Source organism: Scyliorhinus torazame, chromosome 18 (assembly GCF_047496885.1).
Source record: "Scyliorhinus torazame isolate Kashiwa2021f chromosome 18, sScyTor2.1, whole genome shotgun sequence".
Lineage (NCBI taxonomy): Eukaryota > Metazoa > Chordata > Chondrichthyes > Carcharhiniformes > Scyliorhinidae > Scyliorhinus > Scyliorhinus torazame.
The window spans coordinates 170,429,866-170,446,460 of NC_092724.1; the positions used below are offsets into that span (position 1 = coordinate 170,429,866).

Genomic DNA, 16,595 nt, shown 5'->3' on the forward strand with positions numbered 1-16,595 from the left:
AGTACTGAAGTTCTCCAGAACTAGTCATGCTCTTGAGCCAAACTGTTCCAGTGCAGCCCTACAGTGCAAAAGGAGGCCATTTGGCCCGTCGAGTCTGCACTGGCCCTTGGAAAGAGCACCCTACTTAAGCCCACATCTCCACCCTATCCCCGTAACCCCACCTAACCATTTTTTTGGACAGTAAAGGCAATTTAGCATGGCCAATCAATCTAACCTGCACATCTTTGGACTGTGGGAGGAAACCAGAGAACATCCACGCAGTCACGGGGAGAACGTGCAGACTCCGCACAGACAGTGACCCACCTGGGACTTTGGAGCTGTGAAGCAACAGTGCTAACCACTGTGCTACCGTGCAACCTGTAAATGTGGAAGATACCCAGGCAGAACGGATCCAACCTGGTCAATTGCTGTTCCATCAATCTACTCTTAATCATCAGCAAAATGATTGAAGGTGTTGACTGATATTCAGCAACACTTGCTTAGCAATAAACCGCTCGTCAATTCTCAGTTTTGGTTCTGCCGGAGCTTCTGATCTCATTGCCGTTTTAGCCCAAATAAAGGCAAATGTGCTTGAAATGAAATGAAAATCGCTTATTGTCACAAGTAGGCTTCAATGAAGTTACTGTGAAAAGCCACATTCCGGCGCCTGTTCGGGGAGGCTGGTACGGGAAGGCTGGTATGGGAATTGAACCGTGCTGCTGGCCTGCCTTGGTCTGCTTTAAAAGCCAGCTATTTAGCCCAGTGTGCTAAACCAGCCCCTTGAGGTGAGAATGGTTACCTTGACATCAAGGCAGCATTTGACCAAATGTGGCATTCAGGAATCCTAGTAAAATTGAAGTTAATATAAATTTGGGAAAACTCTCCACTGGTTGGAACCCCACCTATCACAAAGCTTCTGGTTGTTGTGAAGTCAAATCAATTCTGTCGCAAGATGTCAGTGCAGGAGTTCCGCAGGGTAGTGTCCCAGGCGCAACCATCATCAGCTGCTTGATCAATAACCTTCCCTCTATGGGGGGGTACTATTTACTGTTATGTTTGCTATCAAAATTTTTTTTTGTTGTTAAAAAATTACAAATGCCTTAATAAAATGTTTTTCAAAAAAGAAATAACCTTCCCTCCATAATAAGATCAGAAATGTGGATGTTTGCCAATGGTAGCACAATGTTCAGCGCATTTTGCAACCCCTCAAATATAAAGCATTCCTTGTCCACATACAGCAAGACCTGGATGTCATTCTGGCTTGGGGTGACACTCGAGCAAGTGTCACACCTTGACCATCCCTAACGAAAGTGAACCTAACCGTCTTCCTTTGACATTCAATGACATTACCATCGCTGTATCCCACATATAATACCCTGGGGGGGGGGGGGTCAGCATATACCAAAAACTTAATTGCGTCATCCACCTTTGTGACTACAAGAACAGATCAGAGGCTGATTATTCTCCACAGGGTAGTGGGTGCCTGGAACTCGCTGCCGGAGGAGGTGGTGGAAGCAGGGACGATAGTGACATTTAAGGGGCATCTTGACAAATGCATGAATAGGATGGGAATAGAGGGATACGGACCCAGGAAGTGTAGAAGATTTTAGTTTAGACGGGAAACATGGTCGTCACAGGCTTGGAGGGCCGAAGGGCCTGTTCCTGTGCTGTACTTTTCTTTGTTCTTTGTTCACCATATACCTAAAAGACAAAAGTCAGTATGAAGGAATACTTTTGCCTGGGTGAGTGCCGTTCTAATAACACCCAAAGTTCAACACCTTCATGTGCAAAGCAGCCACTTGATAGGCATCGCTTCTACCAGCTTGATACTCATTCTCTCTACCACCAGCACAATGTGCCAACAGTGTGTACCATGTGTAAGATGCATTGAAGGAACTCAACAAAGTATCTTTGAGAGCAACTTCCAAACCCACGATTTATAGTACCTAGAAGATCGAGGTCAGCATGTTACCTGCCAAGTTGCCCTCATTGTTGCACACCTGATTTGGAAATATGTTGGATCACAATCCTAGAACACAAATAACACTTTTGGAGCACCTTTGACCAGTGTTACAGCTCAAGAAGGCGGCTCACCACCATTTTCTCACAGATATTTTGTGGTCGGCAATAAATGTTAGCTTGCCAGCAATATCCATATCCTGTGAACTAATAAACCCAAATGTTCTAGATGCACAATTAGACTCCAGTCACTACTCGGAGTGACACATGAAATTAAATTATTGTAAGCTAGATAAGTAAACCATAGTGAAGGAATGGAATAATATGGTGATAGGGTTTGATGAAGTAAGGTGCAGGGTGGCTTATCCAAAGCATAAAGACTGGCAAGGACCTGCTGGGTGCTGAATGGCCTGTCTCTCTGCTGTACATTCTATAATAGTGATGATGAAAAATGAGCCATTTTTCCAACATGGGTGTTGTGTCGATTAATAAAAGCAAGCTGTTGGCTGAAGAGTGGAGAGAGTTTGAATTATCCTGGGGAGCCAAAGAGCAGCCCATTGACATTCTCTAAAGCCTGTAATCTAATGTCAAACTAAATAGTGTTTATTTTGAAAAGCAGGATTTGTATGTTTGGACTGAACAATTCTCTCCTACTTTAGGAACCTTCTGTTGGTCAGGTGTCCCGTGTTGATGTTAGTGGGAAGGTTGAAGTAGTCTGGGCCGATAATTCCAAATCCAGCATACTACCTCAGGTAAGAAACTGCCCTGGGCCAGTGGGATTGCTACCAGGGTAGGAAGTGATATCTGTGCTCATTCCAGCATGAGAGTAAAGATTATGTTGAATCATTCTGTTGCCTGCTTGAGAATATGTAGAATCATGGGTTTGAGCCAGGGGAGATGGATAGTGTATACAGGTGGTGGAGGGAAGTGGGGCTGGTCAAGGTGAGGGACTTGTATTTGGAGGAAGGGTTCGCCAGTCTGGAGGAGCTAAGGGAGAGGGTAGAGCTGCCGAAGGGAAGTGAGTTCAGGTATCTACAGGTTGGGGACTTTGCGCGAAAGGTCTGAAGGAGGTTCCCTAGATTGCCGGGATACACCCTGCTGGAGCGACTGCTGCTTCCGGATGTGGAAGGGGAGGGAAGAATTGGGGATATATACAAGTGGCTGGGGGAGCAGGGAGGCGAGCGGGTGGTGAAGATCAAGGAGAAATGGGATGGGGAGTTGGGAGGGGAGATCAATTGGGGAGTATGGAGTGAGGCACTGCGTAGGGTAAACGGGGCCTCCTCTTATGCAAGGATGAGCCTGATACAGTTTAAGGTGGTGCACAGGGTGCATATGACTCGGACGAGAATGAGTGGGTTCTTTCAGGGGGAAGCAGATGAGTGAGAGGTGTGGGCAGGGGCCAGCGAATCACACACACATGTTTTGGGGTTGAGAAAAATTGGGAAGATTCTGGGCGGGGGTGTTCGCGGTCTTAGCCAGGATAGTGGAGGAGGAGGTGGACCCGGACCCTTTGGTGGCGATATTTGGGGTCTCGGAGAAGCCGGAGCTCATGGAGAGGAGGAAGGCCGATGGTGTGGCCTTTGCGCCTCTGATTGCACGGCGGCGAATTTTGCTGAAGTAGCGGCCGGCATCGCTGCCGGGGGTAGCGGCATAGTTGGGTGACCTGTACGACTTCCTGCGGTTAGAGAAGATAAAGTGTGAGTTGAGGGGCTCTGCAAGGGGGTTTGAGAAAAGGTGGGGGATGTTTGTGACCGTGTTTGAGGAGCTGTTCGTCGCTGGGGCGGGGGGGGGGGGGTACATTTATAAAAAAAAAAGACTATGTAGATGTAGAAGAAGATTTTGATAAGTAAGGATTTATGGGGGCTAAAATATTAAATTGTTTAATAGAGTGACTATGGCGTAAAAGTTCTTTTGGCCCATCAAGTCCGGCTCTCCAGCACAATACAGTCAGTCCCAGTCACTTGGTTTATCCCCATACTTCTGCAAGTTTATTTCCTTCAACTGCTCTTCCAATTTTCTTTTGAAATAATTGACAGATTCTGCTTCTACCATCCTAGTAGTCAATATGTTCCAGGTCATTATCACTCCCATGTTGAATAAGTTTTCTCAAATATTGGCCCAACTATTTTATTAATGTACATGAATTATACATTTAGCTGGGCCTGGCAGGTGTACATTGAGCTCCACATCCTCAATATATTAATCATAGAAACCTACAACACGGCAGGAGGCCATTTGTCCGTAATGACTCGGCTTGCTCTGTGAAGGACCATAAGACCAGAAAACAAAGGAGTAGAAGTTGGCCATTCGGCCCATCGAGTCAGCTTTGCCATTCAAAGCGATCATAACTGATCAGATGTGATAATCTGCAACTCCACCTTCCCACCTAATCCCCAGAACTCTAGATTCCCTTCCTGATTAAAGATCTGTCTATTTCGGCCGTGAAAATACTTAACGACCTAGCCTCCACAGCCCTCTGATATAGAATTCCACATATTAACGGCCCTTTGAAAGAATAAAATTCTCCTCATCTCCATCTTAAATGTTAGACCTCATTCTTTAACTGTCCCCCGGTTCTAGTCTCTCCCACAAGTGGAAACATCCTCCTGGTAAGGTAACGGTAAAGTCGCCATAGTCCCAAATGACCATAAGCTGCTTTCCCCTTTGAGGGGGAGAGCTGACTGTTGGTGATTTAACCTGAGGGTCACCACACCTCTGGCGAGGAGCCAGGTTGAGAAGGCGGGGCCTTCATGTCAAATCCCCTCAGGATCTTGTATGTTTCAATAAGATCACCCCTCATTCTTATAAATTCTAATGGGAATGGGTCCAACCTGTTCAACTTTTCTTCATAAGATAAGCTCCTCATCCCTGGACTGAGTTGCGGGAACCTTCTTTGAACTGCTAACACAACTATATGATTTTTCAAATAAGGTGACCAAACAGTATTCCAGAGGTTGTCTCACCAGTGCCCTATACAGCTGCAGGAAACCTTCCCTACTTTCATAATCCTTTCCCCTTGCAATAAATGGCAGCATTCCATTTTGCAATTTATTTGCCTCAGTTCCAATGGCCCTAACTTTTACAACTTCTCTCCATAGCTGCATTCCGTCCATCCCTAGTAACATTTTGATAAACCTCAAGAACAGTACCTGTTCTCTCCTGAGGTACAGTGCCCAAACCTGTCCACAAAGCAGCTGAGGCTCAACTAGTGAACATGGGCACTCCATTCAATTATACTTAAGTCATGCCATGATTGAGATGGATAATTTCTACTACTGAGATCCTTTTGGCTTTCCTTCCAACATGACATGTTAGGGTGCAGTCTCTGATTCTCAGTATTTCACTGGACAGAGTGTCCGCTTTGATCATTAGCAAATCCTAATTTCATTGAATTGGGATCAGGGAAAGGGGGGTAGCGGCAGAAGATCTTTTTATTTAAAAAATAATTTTTATTAAAGGTTTTCATAAAATATCAATAACAAAATGAGGAAGAAAAAAGAACCCAACAGGGTTAAGTACAAAACACAATCTAAAAAAGCAACCCCCCAAACCCCCCCCCCCCCCCCCCCTCCCGTACCTAAATAATAAATTAACATTAACACCCCGACTTAAGACAACAGGTGTATACACCCCCTCAGACCCTTCCAGTGTAAATAACATAAACAAAAATAAAGTAACCCCCCCCCCCAAGAGCTGCTGCTGCCATTGACCAATGTCTAGCGTTCTGCCAGAAAGTCTAAGAACGGTTGCCACCGCCTAAAGAACCCTTGTACCGACCCTCTCAAGGCGAATTTCACCCCCTCCAATTTAATGAACCCTGCCATATCGCTGATCCAGGATACCACGCTTGGGGGCCTCGTATCTTTCCACTGAAGGAGAATCCTTCGCCGGGCTACCAGGGACGCAAAGGCCAGAATTCTGGCCTCTTTCGCCTCCTGCACTCCCGGCTCCTCTGCCACCCCAAATATTGCGAGCCCCCAGCCCGGTTTGACCCTGGATCCTACCACCCTCGACACGGTCCTCACTACGCCCTTCCAAAATTCCTCCAGCGCTGGGCATGCCCAGAACATATGGGTGTGATTTGCTGGGCTCCCTGAGCACCTAACACACCTGTCCTCACCCCCAAAGAACCTGCTCATCCTTGTCCCGGTCATGTGTGCCCTGTGCAGCACCTTAAACTGTATGAGGCTGAGCCTCGCGCATGAAGAGGAAGAGTTCACCCTCCCTAGGGCATCTGCCCACGTCCCCTCTTCGATCTCCTCTCCCAACTCCTCCTCCCACTTACCTTTCAACTCCACCACCGAGGCCTCCTCCTCCTCCTGCATCACCTGGTAAGTTTCCGAGATCTTCCCCACTCCCACCCACCTCCCCGAGAGCACCCTGTCCTGTACTCTGTGTGGCAGTAGCCGTGGGAATTCCACCACCTGCCGTCTGGCAATCGCCCTTACCTGCAAGTACCTGAAGGTGTTCCCCGGGGGAGCCCGTACTTCTCCTCCAGCTCACCCAAGCTCGCGAACTTCCCGTCCACAAACAGGTCCCCCAACTTTCGTATGCCTGCCCTGTGCCACCCCGAAAACCCTCCACCTGTTCTTCCTGGGGCGAACCGGTGGTTCCCCCGTAATGGGGTCCACGCCGAGGCCCCAACTTCCCCCCCTATGCCGCCTCCACTGCCCCCAAATTTTGAGGGCCGCCACCACTACCGGGCTCGTGGTATACCTCCTTGGAGGGAGCGGCAGCGGCGCCGTTGCCAGCGCCCCCAGACTCGTACCCACACAGGACGCCGTCTCCAGCCTCTTCCATTCAGCCCCCTCCAACACCCACTTGCGCACCATTGTCGCATTGGCGGCCCAGTAGTACCCACAGAGGTTGGGCAGCGCCAGCCCCCCCCTATCTCTACTCCGCTCCAGGAACACCCTTCTCACCCTCGGAGTCCCTCGCGCCCACACAATCCCCATTATACTCCTGTTAACCCGCCTGAAATATGCCTTCGGGATAAACACGGGGAGGCACTGGAGCAGGAACAAAAACCTTGGGAGCACCGTCATTTTGATTGGGCAGAAGATCTTTTAACACCACAGAAATAATTTCATGATGTACTTCCCTTGTGTTTGCTATTTGAATGCATTCGGTGTGCACTTTTATTGAATGCATTGACTGATACACTCAAATAATTTGCCTTTAATTCCATGAGCTTCAGCTCACAGCATCTTAAGAGGTAATTCATTAAATGCCTTTTAGAAGTTAATGTAACAATGGGCATTCCCCTGAATCAGATTCATCTTCACAAGTCCGTGCTGGCTCCCTCCAATCAGCTGAATTTTAAAAAGTTATTCAGAACTTATAATTATAGACTCTGGTAATTTCGTTACAGTAGATGTTAGGCTAAGTGCTCCACATGTTGCCAAGCCCAAATGGTTAATTAGTAGCACCATTTAATTCCTCTTTCTATCCTGCCAAAATAAGACTCCGATCTTGTACTGACAGTTGGCACGGTCATTTTTGGAATGTTTGGGCATTTAACAGCCCAAAGGACATTGAAGCATTTAAGTTATAGAGATTAGTACGAGTGAATTACTGTTTATTGCACCAAAAATCATATAAGGGAGACCTAGCCCAGGTCTTTTAAATACTGAAAGGCAGAGATGTTGTAGTTGTGGACAAAGTATTTGACTCCACCTGACAGCACAGGACAAGCGGTGCTTACAATTGCTGACCTTTCAGTGCCACCAGTTTAAATTTCCCTTTCCCAATCTAGCGATGGATGTGTGAGACACAGATTCCTAGAAAAATCGGCTGATAAGCTCCTTCAGTGATGCTGGATCGTCACCTGGTTGAAAATAGATCTGGAAATTTTAGTAAGGAAAGAAAGGCACCAAAATAATATAATTTCTGCTGCTGGGATCAGAGAGAATATTCTTTGGATTAGAATCAGGTCAGAATTCAGTGAGTGTTGTACTTGATGACCATTTAAGAACAATGGAGTATTTCTGCGGTGTCTTCTTTCAGGAGATTAGACGTAGGTTGTACATCCTGTGTGGCAATACTGGCTATGATCATAAAATCATAAGAAATAAGGAAATAGGAGCAGCAGAACACATTGTTGGCCCTTTGAGCTGCTCCGCCATTCAACCGGATTATAGCCGATCTACTCCCACACTATTCCCCAATCCTTTGATATGTTTAATATCTAGAACCCTATCAACCTCTGGATTGATATACTCAATTACTGAGTATCCACAGTCCTCTGGGGTAAAATATTCCAAAGATTTACCACCCTCTGACTGAAGAAATTCCTCCTCAGTCTTAAATGGCCTGTCCCTTGTTCTGAGATTGTGTCCCCTGATTTTAGAGCCCTCAGCCAGGGGAAACATTTTTCCTGCATCTACAGTGTTGAGCTCGGTATGAATTTTATATGTTTGAATGAGATTGCTTCTCATTCTTCTAAACTTTAGAGAATATAGGCTCAGTCTCCTCACAGGATGATCCTGCCTTCCGAGGAATCGATCTCATGAACCTTTGTTGCACTCCTATCTATGGCAAGTACGTCTTGAAGCAGATCCAAACAATATACAGTACTCAATGTGGAGCTCCCTCTTTCCCCAGTACTGGTGCCAGTGCCCAATGAATCAAACCTCATTTCTCCCATGCCAATCTGTGAGCCATGCATTCTACTCTCTGATCGTGTTTACCCTCTGCAAATTTGTGTAGCTCAGGCAGTAAACTGGATAATGGGACCAAATCAACTTTCCTTTTTTTTTCATTGCTCATAAATTTGGACGTGTTAAAGTATCAAATTATCTTTCAAATTTTCTTTCATTCAAGAAGTAACTTTTCATTTTTTTGCTAGCATCTTTATAATGTTGAGTCTGACATTGAAGAATCTGATCTGGACTCTTTGGACGGTACTTCCACTGGAGCAACATCTGATGAGTGGGAAGATGATAGTGATAGTTGGGAAACAGATGATGGTGTGACTGAAGATGAGATTGTAAAGGGAAGTGAGGCACTTGAAGTTGGAATAGAGGTAGCAGCACAATCTGAAGAAAGTAAGCCTGAAGCAGAGCAGGCTCAGGCTGCTGGAGCAACTTCAAGTGGCACAAGTCTTGAGAAAGTTGCAAAGGATGGCTCTCCAAAAGGTTTCCATGAGATAAAAGAAGCCATCAAGATTTTGGAAAGTCTAAAGAATATGACAGTGGAACAGCTGTTGACTGGTTCAGCTACTTCTCCAACAGTAGAGCCAGAAAAACAAACCAAGGATAAGAAATTCCGAGACGATATCAAAAAACTGCAGGAAACTCTGCAGAAGACGCTAGACAATGTGGCCATAGTGGAGGAAGAGAAGATGGAGGCTGTTATAGAAACGGAGAATAAAGAAGAGAAGCTGGAGGTGCAGACTCCTACCAAGTCGGAGTGGTCTAGTGACACACCTGTACTTTGCCAACAGAGCAGCAAACCTGGTGTGACTTTCACTAGTGCAAAAGGCGAAGTCTTTTCTGTACTTGAATCAGTGCCTGGTAAGTGCACAAGTTGTGCATATGTCTTTTTTAAAATTATTTCCCCTCCGTATAATGTTCCCTTAAAGTAGAAAGTCTTGGCAGTACCTTTGACAATGCATGGCTGTCATGGTGGGAGCATCCGTAATGGATGTGCTGGGTTGCATAATTGAGATTGCTGCTATTTTCAGGACTGGATCTTACTGCGTTAAGAACTCCATTGATGTTAAATGCGAGGGTATCCCAAAACCCAGGTGGGTAACTTGAATCACCGGTTCTTAGTGTTGTATATTTTCAGTTTGGTATACTGTGAGAAAAGATGTGCAAACCAGGGAGGAACAGTCCAGTCTTGTAATCAATCACAAAATAATATTTATTAACCTTAAAAAAAACCCCACACAACCAGAAAGACTACAAAACACTGCAGCAGTACACTTAACTACAATAATGACGATACACACACAATATCTCATGAAGTTAAGCTTTGTTCCCAACTACCCATGTTTCCTGAACTGAGAGATGCCTTTTCCCCAAACAACATCCAAATTTAAATAACACTCTGAACTAAATTCTGCATGTTGTTACCACTAATAAGTTCTCTTCCAGTCTGGGAAACATTTTTGTCAGTTCAGCGTAGCATTTCTTCTTAAAACAGTATCTTTTAGCAACTTGTTTTCAGGCGATCCTGCTTTCTCCAGCTATGGTGGTAGTTTCCCCTTCTCCTGTATTCAGTTACCTGTTACAGATGTCCGGTTTCTCTCCTTTGATGTTACCCTATCTAGATACCCGTGGACCAAGCTTTTAGCATACAAGTGCAAATTATTTTCTCATCTTTCCGCTTGAACTCGCCACTTCTACAGTTCTAACACCTATTTCTATACACCATTGTTCAGCCCCATGTTACTTAGGTAAACAATTGTTTTCCTACTGCTAAGTTAATTTGCCTATCAAATACACTCGGCAGCTGCACTCATCAGTTCCTCTTTTATCCAATTCTTGATTTTGTCCCAACTTTATTTTTAATCTTAATTTTACGCAATTCTTGTATCTTCCTTTTACCCCAGTATCTTGACAGCTGGTCTTATAGGCTGACCATCCTGTCCTTGCTTCCTCAACACAACATGGTGGAAGGGAGAGATGCATACGACATGGTAGCACAACGCTTAGCACTGTCGCTCCACAGTGCCAGGGTCCCAGGTTCGATTCCCGGCTTGGGTCACTGTCTGTGCGGAGTCTGCACGTTCTCCCCGTGTCTGCGTGGGTTTCCTCCGGGTGCTCCGGTTTCCTCCCACACGTCCCGAAAGATGTGCTGTTAGGTAATTTGGACATTCTGAATTCTCCCTCGGTGTTCCTGAACAGGTGCCGGAATGTGGCGACTAGGGGCTTTTCACAGTAACTTCATTGCAGTGTTAATGTAAGCCTACTCGTGACACTAATAAAAATGATTAATATATGTTCATGGAATCATAGAATTTACAGCGCTGCTGCATTGTTCTGCATTACAAGCCAGCTGTTTAGCTCACTGTGCTAAACCAGCCCCTAGTTGGACACTAAGGGCAATTTAGGATGGCCAATCCACCTAACCTGCACATCTTTGGATGTTAAGTAATAAAATTAGATTTTAGTGGCGAGTCCAGAAAAAGGGGGGTCATAACCTTGAAATAAGTCAGACTGTTGAGGCTGATATCAGGAACGAATCCTCAATACGAAAAGGGTGATGATAAACTGTAAAGCTCTGCCTCACAGCCATGATCTGATTGAACAGCGAAGCAAGTGTGAGTTGAGGGGAGATGGTCGGGACTGAATAGCCATTGACAGTGAATTCATTATTTTGTGATGAGATTTATTGCAGTTATTATGAATATATGTTGGCAGTCCGTAAACTAAATCCTATCAGTTTTATCATTCTGGTGCTGTGCAGCACCTTGGTCTGATGGTGTTTGTGTGTCTCCTAGTCTGTCTTTTCATTTACAGAGAGCCATGCATTCAAAAAAATGGAATTTCAACCAGCAGATTCAAAAAGGTTTTTCAGCACGGTGAGAAAAGAGATGGCACTGCTTGCTACAGCACTTCCTGATGGCATCATGGTCAAAACATTTGAGGACAGAATGGCAAGTCTGGGGGTTTCATTGTTGTTCGTAAATAACAATCTCCATTGTAAAATGTTAAATTGATATTGTGGTGGATGGGAGAGAGAGAGCCTATTTGAGGTTTTCTCCTATACTTGTTTCAATGTGTATATATTGATTTGGAATTGTCTGGTGAATGTTGGGTCCAGTAACTTATTTTCTTTCCATAGGATCTGTTCTCAGCTCTAATCAAAGGCCCAACACGCACTCCCTATGATGACGGACTGTTTCTCTTTGATATCCAGCTTCCCAATGTTTATCCTGCAGTGCCGCCACTTTTTCGTTATATTTCTCAGTGCAGTGGCCGCCTCAACCCTAACCTGTATGATAATGGCAAAGTGTGTGTGAGTTTGCTGGGCACATGGATTGGAAAGGTATGCTGCTGGTGATGGTAATGATCTAGCTATTTGTCAACAATGTGTGATTTGGTTTTGCTGAAGGATTGGGAGTAGAATTAGACTACAGGGCTCTGGGGTAAGAGGAGGGGGGTTACAGTGCTCTGGGGTAAGAGGAGGGGTGTTACAGCGCTCTGGGGTAAGAGGAGGGGGGGTTACAGCGCTCTGGGGTAAGAGGAGGGAGGTTACAGGGCTCTGGGGTAAGAGGAGGGGGGGTTGCAGCGCTCTGGGGTAAGAGGAGGGGGGTTACAGCGCTCTGGGGTAAGAGGAGGGGGGTTACAGCGCTCTGGGGTAAGAGGAGGGGGGTTACAGTGCTCTGGGGTAAGAGATGGGGGGTTACAGCACTCTGGGGTAAGAGGAGGGGGGTTACAGCGCTCTGGGGTAAGAGGAGGGAGGTTACAGGGCTCTGGGTAAGAGGAGGGGGTTAACCAAGTCAGAACTGAATTTTATTTTTGGAAAATAATTTAATACATTTATAATTTTAACCGTCGGGTATCAACCAGAACAAAACAATATAACCGGCAGCAGTGACCTTGGTTGCGGTCAGCAGTGACGTCGGTTGCGGTCAGCAGTGACCTCGGTTGCGGTCAGCAGTGGCCTCGGTTGCGGTCAGCAGTGACCTCAGTTGCGGTCAGCAGTGACCTCGGTTGCGGTCAGCAGTGACCTCGGCTGTGACCTTGGTAGAATGAGAATCTTTCTCCTTGTGAACTTGATTTCCATTTTGTTTTATTTAGTAGGATTAGAATTTAAATGAAGCCATTATTCCACATTGACATAATATTACTGTTTGGTCCTGCGTTGTCCCAGGAAAGATGTGTTTTTAATTTGCTCTCTTTCCCACCATTTAATAATTTAACTTTCTTTTTGATCTAGGGAACTGAGAGATGGACTAGTAAATCCAGTCTGCTCCAGGTGCTGATATCAATCCAAGGTTAGTGCTGAACAAAGTATTGAACCTTTTGCATTTGTGACCTTTTGCTTACAGGAATGCAGCAATCCTTGGACTGCCAATTCTCTGGAATTTGCTGAATAAGGGAAAGGGTTTCCCAATGACTTTCCCTTCGAGTTCAGGATTTTCACCCAAATTGCAATGTTGCTTTGAATGTCACCTTCCAAATTTCTCTGCAAGTTAACTTTCTGTGGTTTTGCAGGATAGGTGGATTGGCCACGCTAAATTGCCTCTTCATTGGAAACAAATAATTGAGTACTCAATTAGGCTGTTAGGCTGGAAGTTAAAAGCCAGGACAGACAGAGTTGTCATCTCTGGCTTGTTGCCGGTGCCACGTGATAGCGAGGCTAGGAATAGGGAGAGAGTGCAGTTGAACACGTGGCTGCAGGAATGGTGTAGGAGGGAGGGCTTCAGGTATTTGGATAATTGGAGCGCATTCTGGGGAAGGTGGGACCTGTACAAGCAGGACGGGTTGCATCTGAACCAGAGGGGCACCAATATCCTGGGAGGGAGGTTTTCTAGTACTCTTCGGGAGGGTTTAAACTAATTTGGCAGGGGAATGGAAACCGGATTTGTAGTCCAGCAACTAAGGTAGCCGATATTCAGGACGCCAAAGCGTGTAATGAGGCAGTGGGGAAGGGAACACTGACAAAGGAGAGTACTTGCAGGCACGGAGATGGGTTGAAGTGTGTATACTTCAACGCAATAAGCATCAGGAATAAGGTGGGTGAACTTAAGGCATGGATCGGTACTTGGGACTACGATGTGGTGGCCATCACGGAAACTGGGATAGAAGAGGGGCAGAAATGGTTGTTGGAGGTCCCTGGTTATAGATGTTTCAATAAGATTAGGGAGGGTGGTAAAAGAGGTGGGGAGGGGTGGCATTATTAATTAGAGATAGTATAACAGCTGCAGAAAGGCAGTTCGAGGAGTATCACCCTATTGAGGTAGTATGGGTTGAAGTCAGAAATAGGAAAGGAGCAGTCACCTTGTTAGGAGTTTTCTATAGGCCCCCCAATAGTAGCAGAGATGTGGAGGAACAGATTGGGAAACAGATTTTGTAAAGGTGCAGAAGTCATAGGGTCGTTGTCATGGGCGACTTTAACTTCCCAAATATTGAGTGGAAACTCTTTAGATCAAATAGTTTGGATGGGGTGGTGTTTGTGCAGTGTGTCCAGGAAGCTTTTCTAACACAGTATGTAGATTGTCCGACCAGAGGAGGGGCAATATTGGATTTAGTACTGGGTAATGAACCAGGGCAAGTGATAGATTTGTTAGTGGGGGAGCATTTTGGAGATAGTGACCACAATTCTGTGACTTTCACTTTAGTAATGGAGAGGGATAGGTACGTGCAACAGGGCAAGGTTTACAATTGAGGGAAGGGTAAATACGATGTTGTCAGACAAGAATTGAAGTGCATAAGTTGGGAACATAGGCTGGCAGGGAAGGACACAAGTGAAATGTGGAACTTGTTCAAGGAACAGGTGCTACGTGTCCTTGATATGTATGTCCCTGTCAGGCAGGGAAGAGATGGTCGAGTGAGGGAACCATGGTTGACAAGAGAGGTTGAATGTCTTGTTAAGAGGAAAAAGGTGACTTATGTAAGGCTGAGGAAACAAGGTTCAGACAGGGCATTGGAGGGATACAAGATAGCCAGGAGGGAACTGAAGAAAGGGATAAGGGGAGCTAAGAGAGGGCATGAACAATCTTTGGCGGGTAGGATCAAGGAAAACCCCAAGGCCTTTTACACATGTGAGAAATATGAGAATGACTAGAGCGAGGGTAGGTCCGATCAAGGACAGTAGCGGGATATTGTGTATTGAGTCTGAAGAGATAGGAGAGGTCTTGAACGAGTACTTTTCTTCTGTATTTACAAATGAGAGGGGCGATATTGTTGGAGAGGACAGTGTGAAACAGATTGGTAAGCTCGAGGAAATACTTGTTAGGAAGGAAGATGTGTTGGGCATTTTGAAAAACTTGAGGATAGACAAGTCCCCCGGGCCTGACGGGATATATCCAAGGATTCTATGGGAAGCAAGAGATGAAATTGCAGAGCCGTTGGCTATGATCTTTTCGTCCTCACTGTCAACAGGGGTGGTACCAGGGGATTGGAGAGTGGCGAATGTCGTGCCCCTGTTCAAAAAAAGGGACTAGGGATAACCCTGGGAATTACAGGCCAGTTAGTCTTACTTCGGTGGTAGGCAAAGTAATGGAAAGGGTACTGAAGGATAGGATTTTTGAGCATCTGGAAAGACACTGCTTGATTAGGGATAGTCAGCACGGATTTGTGAGGGGTAAGTCTTGCCTTACAAATTTTATTGAATTCTTTGAGGAGGTGACCAAGCATGTGGATGAAGGTAAAGCAGTGGATATAGTGTACATGGATTTTAGTAAGGCATTTGATAAAGTTCCCCATGGTAGGCTTATGCAGAAAGTAAGGAGGCATGGGATAGTGGGAAATTTGGCCAGTTGGATGACGAACTGGCTAACCGATAGAAGTCAGAGAGTGGTGGTGGATGGCAAATATTCAGCCTGGATCCCAGTTACCAGTGGCGTACCGCAAGGATCAGTTCTGGGTCCTCTGCTGTTTGTGATTTTCATTAATGACTTGGATGAGGGAGTTGAAGGGTGGGTCAGTAAATTTGCAGACGATACGAAGATTGGTGGAGTTGTGGATAGTAAGGAGGGCTGTTGTCGGCTGCAAAGAGACATAGATAGGATGCAGAGCTGGGCTGAGAAGTGGCAGATGGAGTTTAACCCTGAAAAGTGTGAGGTTGTCCATTTTGGAAGGACAAATATGAATGCGGAATACAGGGTTAACGGTAGAGTTCTTGGCAATGTGGAGGAGCAGAGAGATCTTGGGGTCTATGTTCATACATCTTTGAAAGTTGCCACTCAAGTGGATAGAGCTGTGAAGAAGGCCTATGGTGTGCTCGCGTTCATTAACAGAGGGATTGAATTTAAGAGCCGTGAGGTGATGATGCAGCTGTACAAAACTTTGGTACGGCCACATTTGGCGTATTGTGTACAGTTTTGGTCGCCTCATTTTAGGAAGGATGTGGAAGCTTTGGAAAAGGTGCAAAGAGGATTTACCAGGATGTTGCCTGGAATGGAGAGTAGGTCTTACGAGGAAAGGTTGAGGGTGCTAGGCCTTTTCTCATTAGAACGGAGAAGGATGAGGGGCGACTTGATAGAGGTTTATAAGATGATCAGGGGAATAGATAGAGTAGACAGTCAGAGACTTTTTCCCCGGGTGGAACAAACCATTACAAGGGGACATAAATTTAAGGTGAAAGGTGGAAGATATAGGAGGGATATCAGAGGTAGGTTCTTTACCCAGAGAGTAGTGGGGGCATGGAATGCACTGCCTGTGGAAGTAGTTGAGTCGGAAACATTAGGGACCTTCAATCAGCTATTGGATAGGTACATGGATTACGGTAAAATGATATAGTGTAGATTTATTTGTTCTCAAGGGCAGCACGGTAGCATTGTGGATAGCACAATTGCTTCACAGCTCCAGGGTCCCAGGTTCGATTCCGGCTTGGGTCACTGTCTGTGCGGAGTCTGCACGCCCTCCCCGTGTCTGCGTGGGTTTCCTCCGGGTGCTCCGGTTTCCTCCCACAGTCCCAAGATGTGCGGGTCAGGTGAATTGGCCAATGATAAATTGCCCTTAATGTCCAAATTGCCCTTG

The 16,595-nt window shown here is 45.8% G+C and overlaps 1 protein-coding gene across 3 annotated transcripts in view; it reads left to right on the top strand.

Moving 5' to 3' along the window:
- Positions 1-16,595, top strand: part of ube2o (ubiquitin conjugating enzyme E2 O) — a 202,426-nt gene that overhangs the window by 175,987 nt on the left and 9,844 nt on the right. For 2 of the 3 annotated variants that reach the window (XM_072483904.1, XM_072483906.1), the window contains 6 exons: positions 2,598-2,690; positions 8,786-9,452; positions 9,623-9,685; positions 11,406-11,542; positions 11,731-11,934; positions 12,829-12,886. In XM_072483904.1, the coding sequence (XP_072340005.1) occupies positions 2,598-2,690; positions 8,786-9,452; positions 9,623-9,685; positions 11,406-11,542; positions 11,731-11,934; positions 12,829-12,886 (1,222 nt within the window). The remainder of the gene's footprint in view (positions 1-2,597; positions 2,691-8,785; positions 9,453-9,622; positions 9,686-11,405; positions 11,543-11,730; positions 11,935-12,828; positions 12,887-16,595) is intronic. The other variant, XM_072483905.1, reaches the window with a different exon arrangement.